Source organism: Rhipicephalus sanguineus, chromosome 3, assembly GCF_013339695.2.
Source record: "Rhipicephalus sanguineus isolate Rsan-2018 chromosome 3, BIME_Rsan_1.4, whole genome shotgun sequence".
NCBI lineage: Eukaryota > Metazoa > Arthropoda > Arachnida > Ixodida > Ixodidae > Rhipicephalus > Rhipicephalus sanguineus.
The window spans coordinates 105,258,780-105,284,053 of NC_051178.1; the positions used below are offsets into that span (position 1 = coordinate 105,258,780).

Sequence of the window (25,274 nt, forward strand, 5' to 3'; positions counted from 1 at the left end):
CTTGCCTACTTACACGTGCGAGGCTTCCAGCAGGTCAGAAATTATTTACAAACAACATTTGTTTGTTTAGTCATTATAGGTGATTAATGTTTGGCTTGCTACGCATAGGTAGTATGCACTACTTTTACGATGGGTGCTCACCGCTTTTGTTTAATATCAGTGTAGTTATACGTGTGTGTGCATGGGTATGTCCCAGTAATGTCATGTGACACTGAACTCTTTTGGTTAAAACCTAATTTCTGGGTATGAGTCCAGCATATACTTGTCTTGACAGATCTTTATTTTTTTCAACTGTAGTAAGCACTTGAAAAGTGCTCTATACTTCTCCAATCCTTTCACTACTGTTCTTTAGTTCAGGAAATTATGGGCTGTGCTCTTATGTAAGTTATGTCAAGACAACCAAGTTCCAATCAATAGACAGCTTTGAGTGGCATCTGATGTTAGGACTGTGCTAGGACCTTTTAGAATTTTAGCTGGTAGAACTGCCCTCTTGCCAGTTCTGCCACTTTGACCTTTTGGCTGAGCACGTGTTTTCCGATGCCTGAGCAGATATAAGAACTCCTAATGAGAACGGTCGCTGTATAGACGGAGCAAACTAGAAGACAATGTTTATGGAGGTAACCCCAACATTGAGCTTCAAGTGCATATTTTAGTATAAGGGCAGAAATCGTGACCTTTCAGTTCTTAATTTTTTCAATTTAATCCTTTGTAGGTTCGCCTATATTTCTGACATGATGTAATAAAAACCTGCTGTGGTATATACATAAAAACCACAAAGAAATAGTATAAAACAAATTTCATCAAAATCAAGCCAGTACTTTGCTGGAAAAAAGTGGGACACGTATGTCCCACTGTGATGGGATCATGCGATCACATCACCGAATATTTGGGATGAAACGGCCGTAACAAGTGGTGCAAAGGAGCGCTTCTGATGTTGTGCAGATTAACGTTGTGCGCATCTAATTTGCAGCAGCGGAACAGCACCTGAACATTCGCCTTACAAGCCTTCATAGGGCTGTGGTCTGTTCCTGTAAGGCTTGGTTCAGCACACACATCAACCATTCTTTGTCAGTTTTGTTGTCCCTTCTACCTCTTTTGAAATGGTCGAGTACTGATGTTGTCCCTGAATATCGGCCCACTTTTCAAAAGGTATATGGTATCATAAAAATTATTCCCATGTACCATTGTCCACAATTAGGCTTAGTGAAGAGCGTGGCAATTTCCCAGAGTACTGCGTTTCTATGCATTTATCAATCAAGTTACTGCACAAATCTGCATAAACACATGATGACTGGCAGCCGAAATTGCCTCTCTAGAAAACCAGAAAAAGAGAAGACTATCTGGCATTTTGAATGACAGGTTTTTTTTTAAAATCTGAATGGGACAAAAATTCAAAAGCTTCCATAAAAAAATGGAGAAAATTTCAGAGACATTGTAACACTACTGCCACCTTCCGAAACCGTGGTAAAATAAGTGTTCCCTAGCTTACATAGACTTAGGTGAGATAGTAGCCACTTAGCGTTGCGCTGATTGGGACAGCTGATGTGGGAGAGAAGTTTTTCAGCTGAAAGAAAAGCAGGACGTATGTGTCCTGCTGTCGCACAAAGGTTTAATTTTCCGTGCATACCCCCACACATGATGTTTCTATTAGATGTGTGCACGGGCTCCGGGTAGCCCGAAAGCCCGAGCCCGACCCGGCCCGCGGGCCGGGCTCGGGCGGGCCGACGTATTTTCACCTCGGGCCCGGGCCGGGCTCGGGCTACTTGGAGTTTTATCGGGCCGGGCTCGGGCCCGGCGCAAAGCCCGACTCAAGCCCGAAATATAGATAATGAGCGGGAATTATTTTCCAGCACGCATACAGCGCCTTTTCCGCGACCGCTCTTTACCGCTTTTCTTTCCATTCGCTACTTTAAACAAAAGGGGAGCAGGTAAAGCACTGCCTCTGTTGCACTCCGACAAACAGAGAAGTAACACCACCTGAGCTAGTGACGGCGCCACGCGACTGTTCGCGTTAGATTTAAGGCCAAATCCCAAATGAGTGAAAATGCACGCAACAGCGACGAGCGACCCGATGTAGATCGCCTTCGTGCAAGCTGACGCAAAGCGCCGCACTTCGTTGAAGCCGGAATCGTTGGACTGCTTGCTGTTTTTGCACGACAATTTGTAATCTGTGTAATAAAGACTGTTCGTCATGTGTCGTTTGATCATATTCGATATGCTCAATAAAATGCCAAATTACCGGAAAACGATGTTTTGTTTTCGCAGCGAACCTTCAAAAAGCCGGGCCGGGCCGGGCCGGGCCCGGGACTGTGTTTTCGTACGTCGGGCCGGGCCGGGCGGGCTCGCAGACCTTTGCCGTCGGGCTCGGGCGGGCCTTCGACAAAGTCAGCGGGCCCGGGCCAGGCTCGGGCTCAGAAATACGGCCCGTGCACAGCTCTAGTTTCTATATAGCCTTCTGCTTCGGGTATAATATAACTGTGCAAACACTGGTGGGTATTGCAGCTGTGTAAAGATTGCAGCAACTTTTTACTTTTTGCGTTACGTATATATATGTATACTCAACAGCATCCACTTTTTATGGTTACCCTCTCTCTTGTGATGATGATGTTAAGCCTAGTTAGGTATTCGTGTGCCCAAAACTTCGTGCTGATGCGTGCATTTGTGCTTTTTGCCCTGAACCAGAATTGGAGGCGTATGCTGCTGTGGTGTCAGCTTTTCGGGCCCAAGGGGAGCTGACCAAGGACAAGAAGAAGACACTGCAGGAACTGAGCAATATTCTCTGGTAAGATGGCGTCCGGGAACAGAGCAGCAGCGATCAAATTGGAGTAGTTGCCACGTAAGCTCATGGAAGGGCCACACATTTCTTTTGTTTTCCTATCTGGACAATGTGTGGCCCTCATACGGGACCGGGCTACAAGTACTATGAAATGCGCAGTAATCCACCATCTTCTTCCATGCATTGCTGTGAAAGTGAATGCTATCCTTTTTTGTATTAAATTAATTCATTCATGCACACTGTACAATCGTACAAACATCTTCGTTATGGCTGCCCCTGCTGCTTAGGCTTAGTTTGCCAGCCCTGTCATGGATTAAATTAAGTCATCTTCCATGCAACCCAAGGCTTCAGAGATCCCTGTTGCATTAAAGCTGCTAAGAATTAGTTGGAATACCTCTGTTGGAATTTGTTGTTAGTTTTATCATTTCTTTCTCTTCAGCTTTGTTTTTCCAAGTTAAGATTGTGGCCCTTTTGTGAGTCTGTATGGTATTTGGTGTGGTGGTTGCATATTAGAGCTTTTGTATACAGTGCAGTCCACTTATAACGATACCACATATAACGATATATCGGTTATAACGATGGGTCGAGTTATGTGTGTCATTTTATGCATTAAGTCTATGAGGAAAAAAACCATATATAACGATATGTTATTGGCCGCATATTTGATATAACGATCGAAATTTGCCGTCTGGCCGGCATTTTCAGTGTATAATAATCGTTACATATGCGTTTCCAAGTTCCCCTGAAACGAACGATGCCGAGACGGGGCGAAACGTTCACCTACGCGAGTTCGTATCTGCCGCCATTTCCGCGCTGCGTGCGCCGCGCGCCCGCCCGCGGAGCCCACGCGCCGAGCGCCATCGCGAGCTTGCGCAGCGCACCACAAGATGGCCCTAGCCGCTTCACGTCTCGCCGCTCGCGCGCGGCTGTACGCGCGGCCCACAATCGCACCGAAAGGAGAGGAAGAAAAGAAAAAAAAAGGCGAAAAGCAAGTTGGCGCGCCGCGCCGCTCCGGCGTCCCAAAGAATTACGTCACCGACACCATCTTGAATAATTTGCTAGTTTAGCGGCCGCTTGAAAGGGGCGGTAACTGAAGGCGAAATTGGCGCTAGGGTCGATGGAGATTCAAAGTTAAAGCAGCCAATGGCAGCCTGCCGGGCCCGCCTCTCCGTGCCGACAAAGCTGTGTTGGCTGTGTGCCCCGCGCCGGCCGCGGAGGCCGCGCGCGCGCCGCGATGCTAGGTTTGAATTCCTCGAAAGTTCCGTTGTAGCACGAAGCGAGTGTCGAGCGCAGGCACCAGGCTGGCCGTGCAGGCACACTATGCTTGGCGGACAGCTGCAAGTCTCCCGTTGTGGTTGGCGGGTCATTGTTCGCTCTTGAGACTTATCGGAGTGGTCGTTATGTCAGCCGTGCTCCGCCGCCGCCGTACAGGAGCCCGTCCTAGTCGCCGGCCTTGATATGAAGTTTCGTGATGTTCCGTTACATGAACCGAGCTTTAGCCGGCGTGTGCAGTTTTTGTGGTGCTTGCGTGTTGTGCGCTCTTGCCGCCGCGGTGGTTAACGGCACGCACCATTCGTACATCATGCAATGGCGCACGGATACTTCAAGACTCTTTAGACCATGTTGAGATGTTGAGACTATTTAGGTGCGCCTAAAGCTTGACACTCTCGTTGGAGCTTCAAATAAAGCTTTGTTTTTGACATCCTGCTTTCTAGAACATCTATTCTTTAGTGCAAGTGGTAAATTCGGGATCGGAGCTACAGAGATACGTCCCGCGTTTTTTTTTTTTTTTTTTCGACGGCAGTCCAGATATAGCGATCACCGGTTATAACGATCATATTTTTCGTTTTTCTCGATATCGTTATAAGTGGACTGCACTGTATTAGAGCTTTCAAGCTAGTGTTTACAGGGTACTCTTTCAGGAAATTTTTCTTACGAAAATTTTAGCATGCTCAAAAATAATTGTTGACTAACAGCATCTTGCTGGTATCAGACAAGGTGCACATGCTTTCTCTTTCTTTTGCAAAATCCGTAAAGCGCTGGGTATTGCAATATTCATAACATGTGGGTAATAACTAGAGACCGGATTTTAGGCAAATGCCTATTTTGTTCCTTGCGTTCCTATCGCGCCACTTTGATATATAAGGATGAATTAGAGGTGAAGAAGGGCTTTTGTAGTGTTTTTATTGTGCCTATAAATGCCTGTTTTTGGCATTTCTGCCTAAATGCTTACAAATGCCTATGAATGCCTATTTTCAAGATTGGCGTTTATATTAACACTATGTAGCCTCAGGTTTCGCCCCCGCGAGCAGTTTGAGACCGTTATTCATGTTACCGCTCAACATTGACTATTTGGAACTACGGGGTTCAACCTAGTCCTCTAGTTCAACCAACTCCCGGAAACCACCGCTAGCAGCCGTGAAGTGGCACACGCCAGCGAGCATTCACCGCCGCAGAGACATGCAGTGAGCGGTTGGCGAATGCAAGACAGTGGAGAGCCGTCAGCGGAAAGGAGAGCGAAGAGCAAAAAAAGAAAGAAAAATGTGATGTGCACGAGGCTTTTGTTTTTGTAATTTACTTTGTAAGGCGTTCACTGCATTAGCGTGACATATTTTTTCGGAGGGGGGAGGTGGAGGTTCTGCCATACTTTACGTATGTTCGTTCTCGCGTTTGTATGTATGCGTGTATATATACACAGGCAAAACTGAAAAGTTTCGGGCGGGGGGGAAGTTGAACCCCCCCCCCGCCCCCCCGGCTACGGCAGTGGTTCACTGCCAGGGGAGAAATTCGCTCTACGCAATTTGACCGGGCAATAGGAGGAATCGCTCCCATCTGGTCTTTTAGCGATCTGGCTATATGTGCTCCTGCTCTGCCCTTCTCAGTGATGCCAAGAAGGGGTGTGTTGAATCGACAGTGGACACTTGACCAGACCACGGAACAGACTGTGTTCTACGAACTGTGCGGGACAAAGTACGGCTATGTTCAACTGCTGGCGCCTTTGTGCCATCTTAAGCAATAACATTTTTGTTTTCCTGTCGTACATAGAGGTCGCGCACGTCTTCGTTTGAAATTATTTGCAATTGTGTGAAATTTTATTGTGCCTATGTTTACTATTTTGGAAGCCTAAAACGTTGTTTTGCCTGCCTATTTTTGGCGCCTAAAACGAGCTTTTTCATGCCTAAAAATCCTGCCTCTAGTAATAACTCTGAACAGTGCACTTATTCATTCACAATGTAATATTAACTCATGTTGGGACACAGCATGTTAACATTTGCACCTACTGTAAAATCCCGAGCAAGCCTCCCCCCTATGGTGAAAGATAATCGGACAAGATTTGGAGGGGGGCCCTTGCTCGGTCGCGGACCAAAATTCAAAATGGTGGCAGAAAAGCCTCTAAGAAGAATGCACCCCTGTGCTTCTAATGAAATGCTTTATTGAATATGCATGTATGTACTGTTTTTACTGAACTGGAGGGAATCCTCGTGTGAAATTTCATGTGTTATGACAAGGGGGAGAGATGTTCTTCAAATGTTCCGACACTTTGTGACAACTGAGAATGCAACCCCAAGGCACCACATCATAAAAGTACTAAGAAATCGTGTGCACATCAAGAAATCGTGGACATATCTAAAGACTCTCGGAACTTGGGTTCCTAGGAACCGCTGCTGCAGGATTCTGTAGCGGAGAACAGGTTGGAAAAAGAATGGTGGAAGGGGTCATTGTTGCACATTTCGGTCATTGGCGCACATTTCAAATCCCCCGTAATGGGGAAGGAGGCGCTTGCTTGGGATTTTACGGTACCCTTGCTCTCTTTCTTATCGTCATTCACCCTCCCACCTTCCGATACACGAGAAACAGAAAAAAATATTTGATGGTGCTAACCGGTGCAGCAGGTTATTATCTTTAAGTTGTATAACCACCATGCTGGACAGTACCTTTCTGCTTCCTACTGCAAACAAATACCAGAAATAGGCCAACAACACACAAGTAAAGGATAGCAGAGAAAGGGTCATGTGTGACATGGCCTCTGAGCTTGTCTGCTGTTTTAGTGCCACTTTGCACAGGCTGGACTGGCGGTTTTTGATCTCGTAGGCCATTATGTACACAACTTCCCTTATTTTGTTTTACCATATATGCCATCGTGCACCACTTAGGATAGAGAATCGTAGTGGGCAGATGCTCTATTTTACAGTAGAACCCCGCTGTTACGTTCCTCACTGCTGCGTTTTCCCGGCTGTTACGTCGTTTTCCGCCGGTCCCGGCATAGCTCCCATAGGATACAATGTATTGGGAACCCCGCTGTTACGTCGTAACTGTCGGACCGTTCCCGTATGATACGTCGCGAAGTGCGCTCGGAGCCGACCGAGTGACTACCAAAGAGAGCCGCCATGGTGCATTTTCACGCAGCTTGGCCTCGTTTGACCGTCGTTAAACCCCAGATATTATTATTATCGTTTGACCGTAATATTAGCCGCATGAGAGGCGCAAGCAACAGAATCTTTCAATTGATGCAAACAAAAGCATGGCCTTCGAGATTCAAATTGCAAAGATGGCGTCTATGACGTAACTGCCCGCGAAAGCAAGGCCTTCGAGATTGGCATTTACTATTGACAAAAGCAGAGCCTTTGAGATTTGTATTGCACAAACATGGCGTGTATGACGTAATTGCTTGCGAAAGCAAGGCCTTCGAGATTGGCATTCACTTCTGCCATCGCGTCGGCGTAGACTCATCATCATCGTTATTTGTCGGAGAGCGGGAGGAGTTCGAGCCGGTTGGAGCTCGCATGGTCGTGCGTGCGGTTCGCGGTCGGGCTCGCCGCGCCGGTCGTGATTGCGTGTGCTTAGTTCTTTCATGCCTACAGCTGTTGGTGTTAAAAAAATCACATACGTTGATTACATTTCTGTGGATGAGGCCGTCCTAAGCTCCGCGTTTCTATCCATCGACTAGATCGCGGCTGAGCGCGCCAATTTTCGTGCTGCTCGTAAGAATTGAAATAAAATTCTGTACCACTAAATATTTTGCCGTTTTTCCTGTTTTTCGGCTCTTACGTTTCCCGTCTCTTACGTTTATTTCCTACGGTCCCTTCAAAAACGTGTCAACGGGGTTCTACTGTACTTCACATAGCACCGACTTTGTCAATTGGTACTCTGCACTACGAAATGACGCCTTGGCCCTGCGGTGATGTGGTTTTGTCCACTCGCTTACAAAAATCACAAATTTTGGACCGTGTGGTTGTTTACTGGCCCTTTAAAGAACCCCAGGTGGTCAAAGTTTCTGGAGCCCTCCACTGTGTTGTGCCTCATAATCGTATCATGTTTTTGGCATGTAAAACCCCAGAAATTATTATTAATCAACTCTAAGCTCAACATCTGTATGTATTGTATGGCCATGAGCATATCTTCTAGATATCATAGTACTGTAGTTACAAAGCATTTAAGCATCGTGGGCATTCTTAACTGCTAATTCAGAGCTTGTCTTGTACAGTAGATCTATATAGTATTTGTAAGCTTGATGATTGGGCCACCATCAACGCATCTGCATTTTGCTTAATATCCACAGCATATCCTTAGAACGACATCGTGCGGAGATACGGAGGGCTGTGAATGATGAACGGCTGAACACCATCGCAGAGCGGTAAGCATTTCCTTTCTTTCTTTCCTCAATTATATTCTTTTCCCTATCTTGAAATCTTATTTATTATGAGGTACCAAGTTCCGCTTTGCTTGAACATGCAATGTGGCATGTGCGTTCTAATGACTGATGCCTGTACCTTTCGTGGCTGTGTGCACCCGTTAACTTGAAGACAGCACGACAATGATGTTTTTTTCATATCTCTGCATTCTAAAGGGCCAAAAACACCTTCTTTACATAAAAGAGCTGTCCCTTCAAAAATTACAGTTCCACTGATTCCCCACAAATATTAAAAGATGCTACCAGTATCATTACTAATGAGCATCATTCAAATATGGTAACTTGAATGTCCAGGCCAGTGCAGCCGTGAAACATGTATGAGGGTAATGGAGCTGTCAGTGACTAAATTGTGACATTTATAGCATTGATGCTTAAAGACCTGGGAATTTACATCTTGTATACTTTTCATGGATATTGCCTGCTATATTTAATGCATACCTTCATGCTTAACTGGGGCCCTGCAACACTTTTTGAACATGGTTAGAAAATGCTGTTGATTGGCAGTCGAGGCTCCTGCAAACATCTGAACCAAAACACTATAGCGCAGCACGTGGCATGGAATTTAGAATGTTAAAAAGACAGCCAGAAATCGCTCACTCTTCTCTTGGCAAATGTTGCCATAAGCTCAATTTTTGCTGCGTCATAAGCACGTGGACACGGCCATTGGCTGATTTGAGCATCACAAGCTGCCGCAGGGTGCCACGACATGCTCACGCTGCTCTCTGTAGTACTAGAATTACACCGGAGAAGAGCTCATGATCACACTGAAAGAGCCGCGTGTTCAAAGAAAAAAAAGAAAGAAATGAAAGCGCTCGAGGTCATGACATACATATGTAACCCCCCCCCCCCCCCTGTAGCTTTCAGCACAGTCACAGGGACGACAGGAGAGAGAAAGTGCTTGGAGTGTGTGACAAATCCCTGTAACTTCGCTTATACTTGATGGATTCTAAAGATTTTTGTGGCAGTTGATTGGGGAGGCAATAAACTCTGATTGTGAGGTCAATCGATGATTAAACTTAGAAAAGTGCTTTCTGCTACCGTGATAAAACAAAATCTGTTAGGCAAACCAGCTCTGCAGGGAAAGACGAGTGAATGCTTGATGTCCCCTGATTTCGTGCAGCATCGTGGGCCCCAACACGTCGTCCAATTGGGCCATCGAAGGAAGACGCCTGGTGCCGCTGATGCCACGGCTAGTACCGCAGACGGCCTTCAGTGCACTGGCCAATAACGTGGCTAACAGCGTTGCAAATGCTCAGGCCGCCAAGAGTGGCACTGCCTCTCCCACTGCTTCCAGTGTCACAGCCGCCCTTGAAAAGGAGCTGCTTCACAGTGAGTGGCGGCCATTGGTTGGAGCAGGGAGGGCCTGAAAATATGGGCTGCTTTTTGATGCTGATTATGTTTCTAATTTGTTACGCGTGTTCTCAAACACCTTCTGGTGCGGGCCAGTCATTGTGTGCCTTGGCATACCTATCAGCACAGGTACCCACTAAAGCTGTATTCACACGACGGACGAAATCGCGTTTTGAGCCTGCGGATTGCGTACTACGCCACCATACGTCAGCCGTTCCCGCGTTCCCGCTTCGGTCCGCGCAGAGCCATTCGTGAAACGACGGAGGCCCAAATCACAGTTGGGATCCGCGGGGAGCAATGCCGAAATCCTCGCTTGTAGCGTGAATTCTCCCTTGTCGTGTGAATGCTGGCTGCAGAGGGATCCGAATCACGTCACATGTCACGTGACTGATCCGTCCGCGATCATCGTGAGAATACAGCTTAAGAGAGCATGCAGAATAACGTAATCGCACATCGAACCCAGTGCAAAGAAATATGAGCAAAGGACCGTATTTACACGACTGTAAGTCGACTTGAATGTAGGTCGACCCCCCTAAAATCGCACGGCAAAAAAAAAAGAAAAAGAAAGAAAATAAAAGAAGAGCGCGTGCTCATTTCATAAAGGAAATTCGCTTACGATGCCGCTCAAATTCCGGTGTGTGTGTGTGTGCAAAGGTGGCTTCACGGCAGTGCTTCAAAGCTATGTAGGAAAGCTAGCTTCGCGGCAATACGCGGGGATCATTTAAAAAAAAATTTCCGACAATCGTTGCTGAGGGTGCGGGTTATGCACGAGAAAATACGGTAGATATTACAGGTAGAGCTGAAACGTAAACATAATGTCGTAACCATGCCACAGCGTGCCTGATTTCTTGTTTGTTTCAGTTTCGGTTGTAAGTCGACTTTACAACCAAAACTAGTTTCGGTTTCAATTGTAAGTTGAGCCCCCATCTTCGGATTTCAAATATAAATAAAATGGCTCGACCTACAGTCACGTAAATGCAGTCGAACCTCGCTACAACAAGACTGACGGGACATGCAAAAAATTTTGTTCAAGTGGAAATTTCGGTGTGGCGCGTCAACGCTGATGTATTCATCCATGCTCATGTCCATCCGCACGTTTATGGTATCCCAAAGGTGCTGCCCAGGCCGCCGTAGCACACAAGTGCAAATGACAGGCTTCAGCGCTTTTACAGGCGCTTTGGTGGAGGCTGCGATCACGTGATCTAGAATGGATACGGATTGGCTGTGGCTCCGGCTTGGCAAAGCGGCCCTGCACCTTGTCGCAAAGTGGCCGGCCAGTCACATTCGTCATCACCACCAAACAGTGGCGCTCTACTGCGACTGCGCAAAATGTGCAATGGGTGCACATTTTCGGTGAAACAAAGAATTGTGAATGTACGAAAAGCTACACGGCGATATGCTTACTTTAACATCCATGCTCATGTCCATCTGCACGTTTATGGTATCCCAAAGGTGCTGCCCAGGCCGCCGTAGCACACAAGTGCAAATGACAGGCTTCAGCGCTTTTACAGGCGCTTTGGTGGAGGCTGCGATCACGTGATCTAGAATGGATACGGATTGGCTGTGGCTCCGGCTTGGCAAAGTGGCCCTGCACCTTGTCGCAAGGTGGCCGGCCAGCCACATTCGTCATCACCACCAAACAGTGGCGCTCTCCTGCGAGTGCGCAAAATGTGCAATGGGTGCACATTTTCGGTGAAACAAAGAATTGTGAATGTACGAAAAGCTACACGGTTGGCGATATGCTTACTTTATCTTAAAACAAATTTTCAAGCCAAGCTCCACTGAGCAAAAGTTTCGTTGAAGCGAAAACAAGCCCAAAAAATGGTTCGTTGTGGCGAAAACTTTGATGAAGGTACTTCTATGGCAAGCTGATGGTAACTAAGAAATACTTCGTTGAAACGAAAATTTTCTTGAAGCGGCGTTTGTCGTAGCAAGGTTCAAGTGTACCGTATTTACGCACTCTGGGATAGATTTCTCTGAGCAAAAACTGCCGTGCAGAATGATTTCTGCGAAACTGACAGAGTGGCCTTCGCTGTTGGCCACTGATGATCTTGTACAAACCTCAATCTTCCACTGACTTCTTTGCATTGATTGTTTTGATCAACAATACACTACATCTATACAACTTTTTATGATAGAAAAATACAAATCTGGGTGCAAGTTGAGGCAAAACCTCTTTCTAAGTTTCACAGGAATGTGTAACAGATTGTAGGTTGTATTTTTCTGTAGTAACTGCTTCAGTGTATGTACATACCGTTACATCTGTGAAACACTTGAGCTCCCCCATGGACGGGTACAGCTCTAATACGGCGTTCCAGAACTGGCTTCGTTCACCTCTTTTACTTTCCTGCATATATAGTGAGCCAAAACTCAGGTACATGAATGCTGAAAATTCTCAATGTTTGGGTTAAGAAAACATTGACAAATTGCCTGTATTTTGTATTAAGGCCAACACTACAGTACATACCACTGCAATGTCAAACAAGAGAGGCATTCTGAGGCATGAGCAGCACAGAGCACACAGGAGACTCCGGATTGTTGAAATGTGGATGAGTGCAAGCAAGGAATTTTTCGAAACAGTTTTGTGCCTCGTATTATTTCGTGTCACAGTCACTGGAAACGGCCCCAGCGCAGCCACGCCATCATGTTCGGGGATCAACGGTCCGACGACGTCACCACGGCCATTGCAGGCTGCTGCAGTGGTGCCTCCGAGTGCAGCGTGGACGCCACCGGCCACCACTGGCCCAGTGCCGAAGGTGCCAAGCCCAGCTGTTGCAAAGACAGAGCCTCTGCCTAGTGAGTGTACTGTGTTCTTTGGGGCCCTTGGCAACACCATATGGCCTTTTCCGACATTTGCAGCTCCTGAAGTCGCTTGTTATTTTGTACAGGAAAATTCACTCGCGTAGCGCTTATTATTTTTAAAGTGCAATGTCTTATTCGGCCTCGTCCACACGCTTTCTGTGATGGGATCAACGAAAGAAAGGGAATGTATTGAGGGTGCCTGTTTTTATTAGATGTAACTACACTCTCTGTTTATTTTTTCATCACAAGAGCACATTAATATACTTTTTTTTTTTTTTCGAACAGTGCTTGGGAAGTCGTATGTTGTTGCTGGGTTTATGCAGCTCGTATTAGTATAACTTGCCAGTGTAGATCTAAAACGTTTGAACTGTTGGCTCACACCCACTCCGGTAGATTGGCCAAGAATTGGGTAATTTGAAATAAAGTAATTCTTCTTGAAATGGACCTCAACCTCGTCATCTATGACATTGACCATCTTAAATGTGCCTTGCAACAAAAGCAAACTAGCAAAGTAACCAATCAAACATTGAATCGTATGGAGGCTGTTGAGCTTTGGTCTGGAATGTTGACAAGGGCCATACTTTTGGTAAAGCTCCTGCTATACCAATAAGCTCTGTGTGAGCATTTTGCTTGGTCCTAATTGAATGGTATTGACGTAATAGTGTTCTAACTGTACTTTCGTTTTCTTTTTTGTTATTATTTTTTTTGCAGCTGTCCCTGATGTTTCTCAAGCAGATGAAGACAACGTCTTGCGCAAGAGGAAGCGCTCCCTGAGCTTGGACTCCCTGCCAGCACCAGCAGCCAGCAATGCAACTGCTTCGGTGGTCATGCCTACATCCGCTCCTACCACTACTCCCGTCACAAACGTCATGGCTGCTGCATCTGTGTCTACCCCTTCCTTGGCTACCTCTTCGCCCGCTCCCACCGCCGCCCCGCTCGCACGGGTTACCACCAACGGCCCTGTCGTGACGAAGGTGGTGGTTCCAACGTCACTTCCTGGCACTGCCGTCTCGCCTGGCGTGATGACGAAGGTCGTTAACCTTCCGCCGGCGTCCACCACTCAGCTCAGGGTCCCCGTGGCACCGACGCAAAGGACGACCAATGTGCCGGCATGCTCTCAGAAGGTTGGCCACACAAGTTACTTTACTTGGAAGCTGGTGTACCTTTTGTTGTTTCATAGCTTTGCTGGTCGCTCTCGATTGTTGCAGCATTTGTTGCGTGCTTCGGGCAAGTCTGTGTCTGCAGTGTCACAGGAAAGGGTGGAGGAAGCCTCCTCATTTGTGTAATGTCTGAGAGTTAGAGCTAGCTTGAAAAATTGCTTTATCTTATTGTGCTGATGGGGCGTCAAAACTAACCTAGCTTTTCTGAATCAGCCATCCCGCAGCTTACTTTGGAAATGGCATATATGTAAGCTATGGTCATGGTATGCAGTTCCATTCATGCTTGTAGTGCGCTGCCGGTGGACACGGACCAAGAAACAAGGAAAAACAACACAACATGATCTTGTGTTGTTTTTCCTTGTTTTTCCTTGTTTCTTGGTCCGTGTCCACCGGCAGCGCACTACAAGCATGAATACATCCCAACTATGCAGTTCCATTTCATGTAAAACAATAACTCCTGCTTACAGCATAGAAAACCTGTGTATGGAACCAGCGGAATGGAAAGAAAACGGTGTGCAAGAGACTGTGGAACTGTGAGGAGGAGCCATGTGTACCTATCATATTTTCTCGCATATACAGTCAACGTCCGATTTTTCGGACTCCCTAGGGACCGCGAAATCGTCCGAAAAATCGGGCAGTCCGAAAAAACGAATTCATGCTTTTTTATTCCATTCAAGTAGTCAAATCGCGATGGACACGCCCGAAAAAGCTTTAATGCTTCCTAGTACACTTATCAGACATTTTGGTGAGCGCCCAGGCTCTCGAAAATACATTCGGTACCTGCCGCGAACCTCGCTTAACTACGTGCAAACCGCCACTTGCAAATTTGCGTCTCGCAATGAGCGCCGCTGATACCAGCAAAGCACGGAATAGATTACGGCTTACTCGCATGGAGCGTTTAGAAACTATGACGCGGAACACAAAGACTGTGGCGGAAGAGCGGACGACTTGCCCGGCTTTCCCCGATGCGTGTGCACACGTAAACGATGCGCACACACGTCGCCGAATCGCCGATACGCAGCATTTGCTGCCGTCTAAAGCCGATCGTTTCAAGTTGTGTGCAGTATATTGTTACGGGGATGAAGTGAAGGAAGACGAAGTGCTGGACAGCCCGACTGGCGCGCGAGTGTGCTGGTCAGCCAGCTTGACTCGTCTACCAATTCTTCTTTGTAAATATACATTGTATATACCAAAACAACCCCGTATCATATTGGTGGAGGTGCGGGGTACTGCAGCAGGCAACGGAGCTCCGCAGCGGACGTCGCATCGCCCTCCCAACCATGGCTAACGCTGAGGCTTCTGCATCAACGTCGCTGTCTCCATCAACGTCGCCGTCCCCACCACTTGTTTTCGTACCACCTAAGGATCCCGGTACGTTCTGTGGGACCGATGGCGTCGACGTTGAAGACTGGTTGGCCATGTTTGAACGCGTGAGTGTACCGAACAGATGGGACCCCACACTTCAGCTGGCCAATGTGTTGTTTTACTTGAGAGGCACCGCAAAGGTGTGGTTCGAAAACAACGAAGAACTTACTAGCTGGGACCGATGCAAAGAAAAGTTGCGAGAGGTCTTTGGCAAACCCGCCGGCCGTAAGATCGCCGCCAAAAAGGAATTGGCCTGCCGTGCCCAATCTTCCACGGAATCATACCTCTCCTATATTCAGGACGTGCTGGCTCTCTGCCGAAAGGCCGACAATGACATGGCGGAAGGTGAGAAGGTCGGGCATGTGCTGAAGGGGATCGCCGACGACGCCAATATGATACGGGGTTGTTTTGGTATATACAATGTATATTTACAAAGAAGAATTGGTAGACGAGTCAAGCTGGCTGACCAGCACACTCGCGCGCCAGTCGGGCTGTCCAGCACTTCGTCTTCCTTCACTTCATCCCCGTAACAATATCGCCAAATATGCTTACGTCGCATTTGTCATGAAAGGGTTCGTGGTGCCCACTCCGTTCCTGACCGCACACGGGCGCGGCAATGGCGAGCTGGTTTCATTCGTGAAGGCAACACGTCTGCGCAGCGCACTTAGCGGTCTCGCACAAAGACGCAGCATGAATGGCGGCGCGGCGCGTTTAGGTTCTCGCCTATTAAATGCGTGCAGTACGCATGCAACCGCGCTAGGCCACATGCACTACCGAGCAGTTAACGGAAGATGCTTATCATAAGGGTTGTCAGCGATTAAGCCGTACTGGCGTGTTTGCCATTTGCCACCATCACGCCTCCGTCCGTTTCCGCTGCTTATCCGTAGGACATCGCCGCACGGCGCCATGATAGCGGCCCCATGGAATTTCTGGTCTGCTTCACCCCATAACACTTCGGCAGTGCGGTAAAGCTGACTTTTGGACTTTGCTACTGTCGCAAACAGATCGACTCGCGAAAGCGCTGATTCGAACCTACGAGATGATAGACGTGGCAGAGGTGGGGGCTTCAATTAATGCCTTTCGGACCTGCAATTTGGGCAGAAAGTCCGAAAAATCGGACGCCGAAGAGCTTCAACGTCCGAAATTTCGGACGTTCTTATACATGGACGTCTATGGGGCTGGTGACGGTGCCGCGAAAGCGTCTGAATTTTCGAGCATGTCTGGAAAATCGGGCGTCTGAAAAATCGGCAGTTGACTGTAACCCACACCAAAAAACAGAAAAATGTGCTTACAAAGTGGGGGTGAGGGTTATATGCAGGGGTGGGTTATATGCGACAAAATACGGTAAATTTGTTGACCCATTGCAAAAAATCAAAATACTCTTTTGGAATCTTTAGTTTGTATAGAAATACACATCAGAACCCCAATATTAATCGGCGCTGACTAACACTCCTAGGTTTAAATCCACGTGTATATACCCCATAAAGTGGACGGGAGGATGACCGCCACCGTAGCTCAGTGGTAGAGCATCGGATGCGTATTCGAAGGTCACAGGTTCGGTCCTTGCCCGCGGCAAGTTATCTTTTCGTCCACTTTACTTTCTTTACATTTATATTCTAATTACTACAAATAACACCTCCTATACTTTCCTTGGCATTACTGTCTGTTAGTTCTCATTGATATTGTGTCTAACAAACAAAAACGGGCCCTTAAAAGTCACCTTCTTTCCTTCATTCATAGCGAGGGTCTCGTTCTGGCAGACTTGATGCCTTCAGGTATTATGCGAAGGATTATTGGTCAGCTGCCCGCTCAGAAAAAAGATCACGTGACGCCAACAGGCAGAAAAAGTGTTCCACACTCGCCGCCATGGCTGCGATCGGCGCTGACTAACACTCCTAGGTTTAAATCCACATATATACCCCATGAAGTGGACGAGAGGATGACCGTCGCCGTAGCTCAGTGGTAGAGCATCGGACTCGTTATTCGAAGGTCGCAGGTTCGGTCCCTGCCGGCGGCAAGTTATCTTTTCGTCCACTTTACTTTCTTCACATTCTAATTACTAGGGGTGTGCGAATATTCGAAATTTCGAATATTTTTCAAATAGTGTTTGCTATTCAATTCGATTCGCACTGGAATTTTACTATTTGAACTATTCGTACTTCCCAAAAACAAATACAGTCCATGTCCCATTGAAAGTGACCCCTTCAGATTTTTAATATGCTTCGCCTCATTCCACTCTCGTATTGCAGCAAAGCTGCCTTTCACACTCCGTTACGGTCGAACTTTGCCAAGAGACAGTCAACGTCCGGTTGGAAGTGGTCCCTAGATTTTCAATATGCTTCACCTCATCACACCCCGGTACTGCGGCAAAGCTGCCTTTTAAGCTCCGTTACAGTCGAACTTTGTCAAGAGACAGTCAACGTCCTTCATTCTAAAAAGACAGGGCGTGCAAACACGGACTCAAGAAAGAAGTCAGGACACCACAAACGCCGACTAACAACTGAAGAGACGCACAACGGCTGAAAAGAAAGAACTTCAACCATGTAAGAGGAAGATTATTTCTACTGTTTCACCGCAAAATAACTTGCTAATCCTTGGAGGAGCTGCCTTAGATGATAGTCACTGCAAAACCCTAGCCTTAGGTCCTAAATACTGTTTTAAGCCGAACCTGAAACCAATAGACGTTTTAAGTTTGCCACGTACAATCACTAGACTTGTTCCTGAAGAAGAGCGTTCCCACGGCATTTCAGACTGTGTTGCTAGCATCAAGGGTTCTAATATGCATCTCAAGTGTTCTGATCCTATCCGGCCTTTGGTTAATTACTGTGTCGAGAAGAAACTCAGGCCAGTAATTTCAGATAAGGAAGGGTATTTTGTAATTATGCCGGACAGTTTGTTCTCAGAAAAAGCATTAACAGCCATAGAAAAGAATTTTAGGACTGTAAAACTTAAGCCATCGGTAGTGAGGCAACGTGCTGTCGACCTTTTGTTAAGACGTAATCTTGAGAGAATAGCTTGTAATGTCAAGAAGGCTAAATCACTTACTTTAGAATTGTTTTTTTCAGCCAAGACACATAAGAATGAGATTCCGTTTCGAGCAATCGTTTCAGAGCAAGGCACCTGGCAAGTCGCTGTATCTAGTTATTTGCAGAACTGTTTAACCTCTTTGAGTTTTTCAGACCTTTTTCGTATGCGTAATTCTCAGGCGCTAGTTCAATTCCTCTCAGAGGAGAACCCCGGCTGTTGTAAGGCTTTTAGTATGGATATTGAAGACCTGTATTATTCTTTGCCGCATGAGGACTTGTTAAAATGTGTTAATGAATGCATTAACGAACAAGGGCACCAGACTGTTTTCACCGATAAATGTGGTGTTTCTACCGGGGAATTTCTAGAAATCCTTTCCATGTATTTAAAGTCGACGCTGGTAGGTTGGAAGGAAGGCGTTTATGTGCAGAAATCAGGTATATGTATTGGTTCTAAAGTTGCTCCGGTTCTTAGTGATTTATACCTTAGCAAGATTGGCAATCTTTTGGAAGGCGCCTTAGGTAATTAGGTTATTAAGGTTTTTCGTTATGTGGACGATTTTTTTATTTTTTGTAGTGGTGAGGACTTTGAAAAGGTGGTAACTTCCGTCAGGGAAATATTTGAATTAAATGGAGGAGGGCTGAGCTTTACTAAAGAGGTGCCTCAGAATAATGGAATACAATTTCTAGACATTTCCTTAACGTTCCAGAAGAACCACGTGTACTGGCAGTATTCTCCTAGATCTTCGAAACCGCTGTTAAATTTTTCGTCGAAGCACTCGAAGGTTGTAAAAAACGGCATCGCCATGTCTTGCCTTAAGTCAGCCCTCACCAAGTCGTGTGAGCACAAAATGAGTGATAGCTTTAACGCACAGGTTACTCGTCTTTTAGATGTAGGGTATCCTCGTGATACAGTGGCCACGGTCGCTGAACGTTTTAAGAAGTCTACTGTGTTAAGTCCGAGCATGGTTGCAGAAAGTGACAGGAAGAAACGTGTCGTAGGTATACCGTACATTCATCACGTATCTCACAGGCTAAAGAAAGTAGGAACTAGATACGGCGTTAATGTTGTTTTCACGGCTGCCAGTAAGCTAGGTAAGATTTGTGCCGCTGTGCAGAGGAAGAATGAGCGAGTAAAAGACAAGAAGCGAACCGATATTTGTTTCGTAAAACACACCAACAAATTCACTGATTGCCGTACGAGTGTGGTGTATAAGGTCCCTTTCAGCTGCGGCCGCTTCTACGTAGGACAGACGGGCCGATGCATCAACCAGAGATTGTTGGAACATAAGAGATCACTAACAGGAGGCTCACCTTCTAATCTACCTTTACATTGTCGAGATTATAAGTGCACACCAAAATTCAATGAATGCGCAGTGTTGTACCGGCATAGAAATGAAGAAACGCGCCTAATGATTGAAGCATGGCATATCGAAGCATGGCATATCGAGAATCGTGGTAGCGCATGCGTGAGCCAACCGTCGATTAACTTGCATAAAGATGAAATCAAATGCCTTAAAAGTAGGGGTGTGCGAATATTCGAAATTTCGAATATTTTTCGAATAGTGTTTGCTATTCGATTCGATTCGCACTGAAATTTTACTATTCGAACTATTCGAACTTCCCAAAGACAAATGCAGTCAACGTCCGGTTGAAAGTGACCCCTTCAAATTTTCAATATGCTTCACCTCATTACACTCTCGTATTGCGGCAAAGCTGCCTTCCAAGGTCCGTTACGGTCGAACTTAACCAAGAGACAACGTCCGTTTGGAAATGGTCCCTAGATTTTCAATATGCTTCACCTCATCACACCCCCGTATTGCGGCAAAGCTGCCTTTCAAGCTCCGCTACGGTCGCAAATGTATTAACTCAAGAAAACGCTGGTTTCAATACGGAGATGAAAGATGTGGCAGAGTTGGGGGCTCAATTAATGCTGTTTTGGACCTGAAATTTGGGCAGGAAGTCCGAAAAATCGGAAGCCGAAGCTTTTTAGCATCCAGTATTTCAGATGTTCTTGTATATCGACATCTACAAGGCAGATTTGGAACTCCGGACTTGAAGCGAGCACACCCTTGTCCGCCACATCAGTTGGGCTTCCACAGAAGTTGAAAGAGGAGGAGAGGCTGAGGAAATGGCATCTTTGCTTATCACGTGTAAAGTGTTGTCGGCAACACTTTGGTTGCACCAAATCATGTACATAAATACAATTCGGCCTCTACATTGCCTCATTCTTGATAAGAAAGACAACTATGAAATATGACCCCACCAGCGCTTCATCAACCTAGCGAAAAGAAACACTTTCAAGTTGCTATCTCACAAGAACATACTTAGGGATTCTCTGCTTCTTCTGTAATTTCACTTCGAATTATTCGAAAAATGTTTGAGAAATATTCGAAAATTATTCGAAATTATTCGATTCGATTCGCACTCAATCTTTATTATTCGAATTCGCTTCGCACCCAAAATTTTGCTATTCGCACAGCTCTACTTAAAAGTTATCTTCCATGTAGACCGCCACGCGTGCCGGATTGATAGGTTCGCCTGTTGCATGGGCATGCGCAGATAAGTTTTCGTGCCTTCTTTCTTTTCAGCCGTTGTGCGTCTCTTTAGTTGTTAGTCGGCGTTTGTGGTGTCCTGACTTCTTTCTTGCGTCCGTGTTTGCACGCCCTGTCTTTTTTGAACGAATACTTACCAACTAGCTCAGCTCTTTGTTATTCTAAGTCAACGTCCGATTGGAAGTGGTCCCTAGATTTTCAATATGCTTCACCTCATCCCACCCCGGAATTGCGGTAAAGCTGCCTTTCAAGCTCCGTTACGGTCGAACTTAGCCAAGACAGTCAACGTCCGATTGAAAGTGGTACCTAGATTTTCAATATGCTTCACCTCATTACACCCCCGCTATGGTGGCTAGAGGGGGAAGTGTGGCGGGCGCTGCATCCCCGCTGTGGGAGAGGGAGGCGCGGAACGCAATGAAAGTTCTGGCCGCCGCAAGGGGCGCTGGTGTAGTAGTAGGTGCGTAGGTGCTCGCCGCGCTTGCTTTGGCTCGTTCATTCTCTCTGTGCTGTGCCGTCAACTTGTTCGGATGCCTCGCCTTCGCTGTCGTCGTTTATTTACCCGCCACTGTACCCCCGTGTTCTACGAACTATGCCTATGCCTTCAAATCGCGCAAGTACTACATGCTTCGTCCCTGGCTGTAAAGGCGGGTATAGATCGTGCTCGGAGAAGCTTTCGGTCTTTAAAGCCCCGAAGGATCTCTCGAGGCGAGAGCAATGAGCTAGAAATATTATGCGGACTGACAAAGAGCTGACGAGGGACAGCATTGTTTGCGAGCGGCACTTCGACGTGAGTTTCATCGAAAGGACATACCAACACATTATAAACGGTGAGGTGGTTGAGATACCCCGCGTTTGTCAGAAGACGCTGTGCCTACGGTGTTCCCGGACGCACCGAGGTACTTTACAAAAGAAAAAAGAAAAGCAGACAGGAGTGTCCAAAGGCAGCGCCGCCAAAAACACTTGAAGTTGAGGATCTTCAAGTAATTTGACCTCGTAACATGATAGGGAAGTAATATGTGATAACAAAAGTCTGACATAAGTATGGGATGACAAATGTGTGATAAATAAATATGTTTTACCATTTTTCTTGCGTGTATTCAGTATGCATCTAAAGCCGTAAGTTAACAGAAATCATTGGTCCTTGAATAGATAGAACTATCGCTGAAATAAAATGAAATGTTCAGTGTCAAAGAGCCTCCAGCTGCAGCATTCCAATCTCCACTTCAATTTTCTCAAGGAAAAGGAGCCGGAAAATGTAAATGCTTTGAACATTTCGCGTTCAAGAGTACCCCCTACAATGCAGAGGAAATGAAGGGGGGGTGGGGGGGTGGATGCGGTCTAAGAGAGAAAAAAAAAAAAAAAAACGCACTGCACTGCAGCCAATATATATACCCGCTATGAACGATTGTAAACAGTTTACATTTCACCAAGAGGAAAAAACACTTTAAAGTCAGCTGAGCTATGCAGCCGAGCAAGCAGTTTGGTTCAACTAAAGCAGACTATAAATATGGTAAAAACAGCGCATAAGGAACACGATAATAAGAACGACACAGGACCAGCGCTGAACAGTTCAGCGCCTGTCCTGTGTCGTTCTTCTCGTGTTGCCGTCTTTTTGCGCTGCTTTTACCATGAAAATCAACCAACTAGCCCAGTTTTTGCACACTGTTGCAGATTAAACATGTCAAAGCAAACCGATATTAAGAAACATTTAAATATGAGAACCTGGAGGCACGCCAGTTCGGTCTGATTTAAAAGCATTCTTGGTCTCCTTTTTTTTTTGTCTCTTGCTTAACACCGCTACGAACTTGAACACATGCTTCTTAGCGAAACAAACATGTAGTGCGTTTAACAGCACGGGCGCGGGGTGTAAGCGATAATTAGAAACAAGTGAAACTAACGTTTAGCGGCCATACGCAAAGCAGGCAAATGCCGCCGCAAGCACCTACGGTGCAGGTAGCGCCAGCTGGTGTGACCGCCATCTTTCATTGGGAATTCGTACAGCCCTCCGCTCTTGCCCGTCACACTTCCCCCTCTAGCCACCATACCCCCGCATTGCGGCAACGCTGCCTTTCAAGTTCCGCTACGGTCGCAAATGTATTAACTCAAGAAAACGCTGGTTCCAACATGGAGATGAAAGATGTGGCAGAGTTGGGGGCTCAATTAATGCTGTTTTGGGTCTGAAATTTGGGCAGGAAGTCCAAGAAATCGGACGCCAAAGCTTTTTAGCATCCAAAATTTCAGATGTTCTTATATATCGACGTCTACGAGGCAGATTTGGAACTCCGGACTTGAAGGGAGCACACCCTTGTCCGCCACATCAGTTGAAAGAGGAGGAGAGGCTGAAGAAATGGCATCTTTGCCTATCACGTGTAAAGTGTTGTCGGCAACACTTTGGTTGCATCAAATCATGTACATAAATAGAATTCGGCCTCTACGTTGCCTCAATCTTGATAAGACAACTATGAAACACCATACCGCCAGTGCTTCATCAACCTAGCGAAAAGAAACACTTTCATGTTGCTATCCCATAAAAATATGCTTAGGAATGCTTTCTAACTTTTTTTTCTGCAATTTCGCTTCGAAGTATTCGAAAAATATTTGATTCGATTTGCACTCACACTTCAATATTTGAATTCGCTTCGCACCCAAAATTTTGCTATTCGCACAGCTCTACTAATTACTACAAATAACACCCCCTATACTTTCCTTGGCATTACTGTCTGTTAGTTCTCATTAATATTGTGTCTAACAAACAAAAATGGGCCCTTAGAAGTCACCTTCTTTCCTACATCAGAATCCCGTGATGTAGGGCTTATAAAAAGATAATGTGAAAGGTTCAACAATGGTTAAACAACAGATGTCTCAGGTGGCTGGACCTGCTGTTTCAAAGATGGGAGTTGTCTTCGTCAGAGCAAAGCGTCAACTACTGCATAGGTATCCCTTGTTCAGCTGCATTTGACCACTTCATCACTGCCTTCCTTCCACTCCTTTCTAATCCACTATATCATTAAATTTAAAGGGACGTTACGCAGGGTTTCTTCTATGGAGATAAACGAAGAAATTATCAATGATGTTTGCGAAACCTTCCCTAAATTTGTGCCGAAGTAGCAAGTTCATGCGCATTCGTAAGCACCTTGATCTGCTGGTGCTTCGGCACCTTATGCCTTTCCAGCCATGAGATACATTTATTGCAGCTTTTTAAATAATGTCGCTATTTAAATAAGTTTTAAAACTGCATCATATCACTGTCCGTTACTTAACACCTTGTGAATGGTGCAGCATAGCCTCATCTGCTTTTGCGCCATAAAAACCGAATTACCGTATATTGCCAATTATAAGTCGACTCCGATTATAAGTCGACCCCCCCAACTTGCAACGCCTCCTAGGGGAAAACAAAGTTGATTCCAAACACAGCCTCATGCTGCGGCCATAGCTCACCAATAAGTTTTTCAGAAGAGGGAGTGATGCAAAGAAACATTTATTTGCCCGTGAAACATTGCTTACGACTCGTCGTCACTTGAGAGAAGGACGCAGTCACGGTCATTGCCATCGTGTGAGTCACTGCTGCTGCTCGCCGTCGGAACGGGTGCCGGTGGTACTGAGATGCCGCACGTGGAAAACGCCGTGCGGACCATGTCAGTTGGCAGTCCATACCAGGCATTGTTGACAGTACGTGCTTTTGCTTCAATATCACCGTAGCAAACACTCAGGCTCTTGCTTCTCTGGTCGTGAACCCAATCTCGAACCGCCTCCTCAACGGCAGGGTATCGTCCAGACTTCGGTCCGCGAAAGGAACGACGTGTAGCAGCGCACGCGAAGATCTTGGTTCTTTGTTTTCTCCATTCCCTCACTCACTTTTCCGATACATCAAACTTGCGCCCTGCTTCAACGTTGCTTTCCGACTCTGTGTAGAGAATCGCTTTCCTCTTGAAAGCAGCACTGTACTGTTGCCTGCGTAGCGGTGGCATCTTGGCATCCGTTTGGCAGCGTCGCAGATCGCACACACCACTGCTCGCAAGTGAAGCGAAAAGCAGAAATGGCGAACGGGCGTGAGTGCAAAAAGACGCGAAGACGCTTGTGGGCGCATGTGACTGGTCATGTGGTCTAGTTACCCCCGAAGTGTTGCCAGCCCATACGGCGCTGCCAGCTTTTCTGTGGAACGTCGATGGTTTGTCAATGAATCGTTTCTATTGTATGAAAACAAAACTGCAGGGCGCATCGCAAGATAAATTCCTCTTTATTCATAGAGCATCATTCGCCCTCTATCAAAGGTTTGAAATGCTGCTTTCGAGACCGTGTTTCCCAAGCAGTTCGCATTAATGCCGCGTGGCTGTGATATTTAAACGTGCTCCGTAGTTTCGCCTCGCGTGGTTTCGCTATAGTTTCGCGATCGTCGTGGCAGATCGCAAAAATGTCCAGCTCCGGAAGCGGTGCGCGCGTTGGGAGATAGCTGTTGCCACGACTCCGCTGCCTCTGCGGCTGATGTTATCGATGCGTTGAATAGCAGGAAATCCGAGGCCGACGGCCTTTCGTTTGACCCCACAGATAAGT

At 46.4% G+C, this 25,274-nt stretch overlaps 1 protein-coding gene and 1 non-coding gene across 2 annotated transcripts in view; both read left to right on the forward strand.

The window, feature by feature from the left end:
- Positions 1-25,274, forward strand: part of LOC119386895 (BRCA2-interacting transcriptional repressor EMSY-like) — an 85,610-nt gene that overhangs the window by 9,422 nt on the left and 50,914 nt on the right. Inside the window, 5 exon segments of the mRNA XM_049413299.1 lie at positions 2,683-2,782; positions 8,337-8,411; positions 9,589-9,797; positions 12,429-12,614; positions 13,332-13,744. Coding sequence (XP_049269256.1) covers positions 2,683-2,782; positions 8,337-8,411; positions 9,589-9,797; positions 12,429-12,614; positions 13,332-13,744 — 983 coding nt within the window.
- On the forward strand, positions 17,091-17,162 carry Trnat-cgu (transfer RNA threonine (anticodon CGU)). Its single transcript has one exon. It is a non-coding gene; the product is annotated as a tRNA-Thr (tRNA).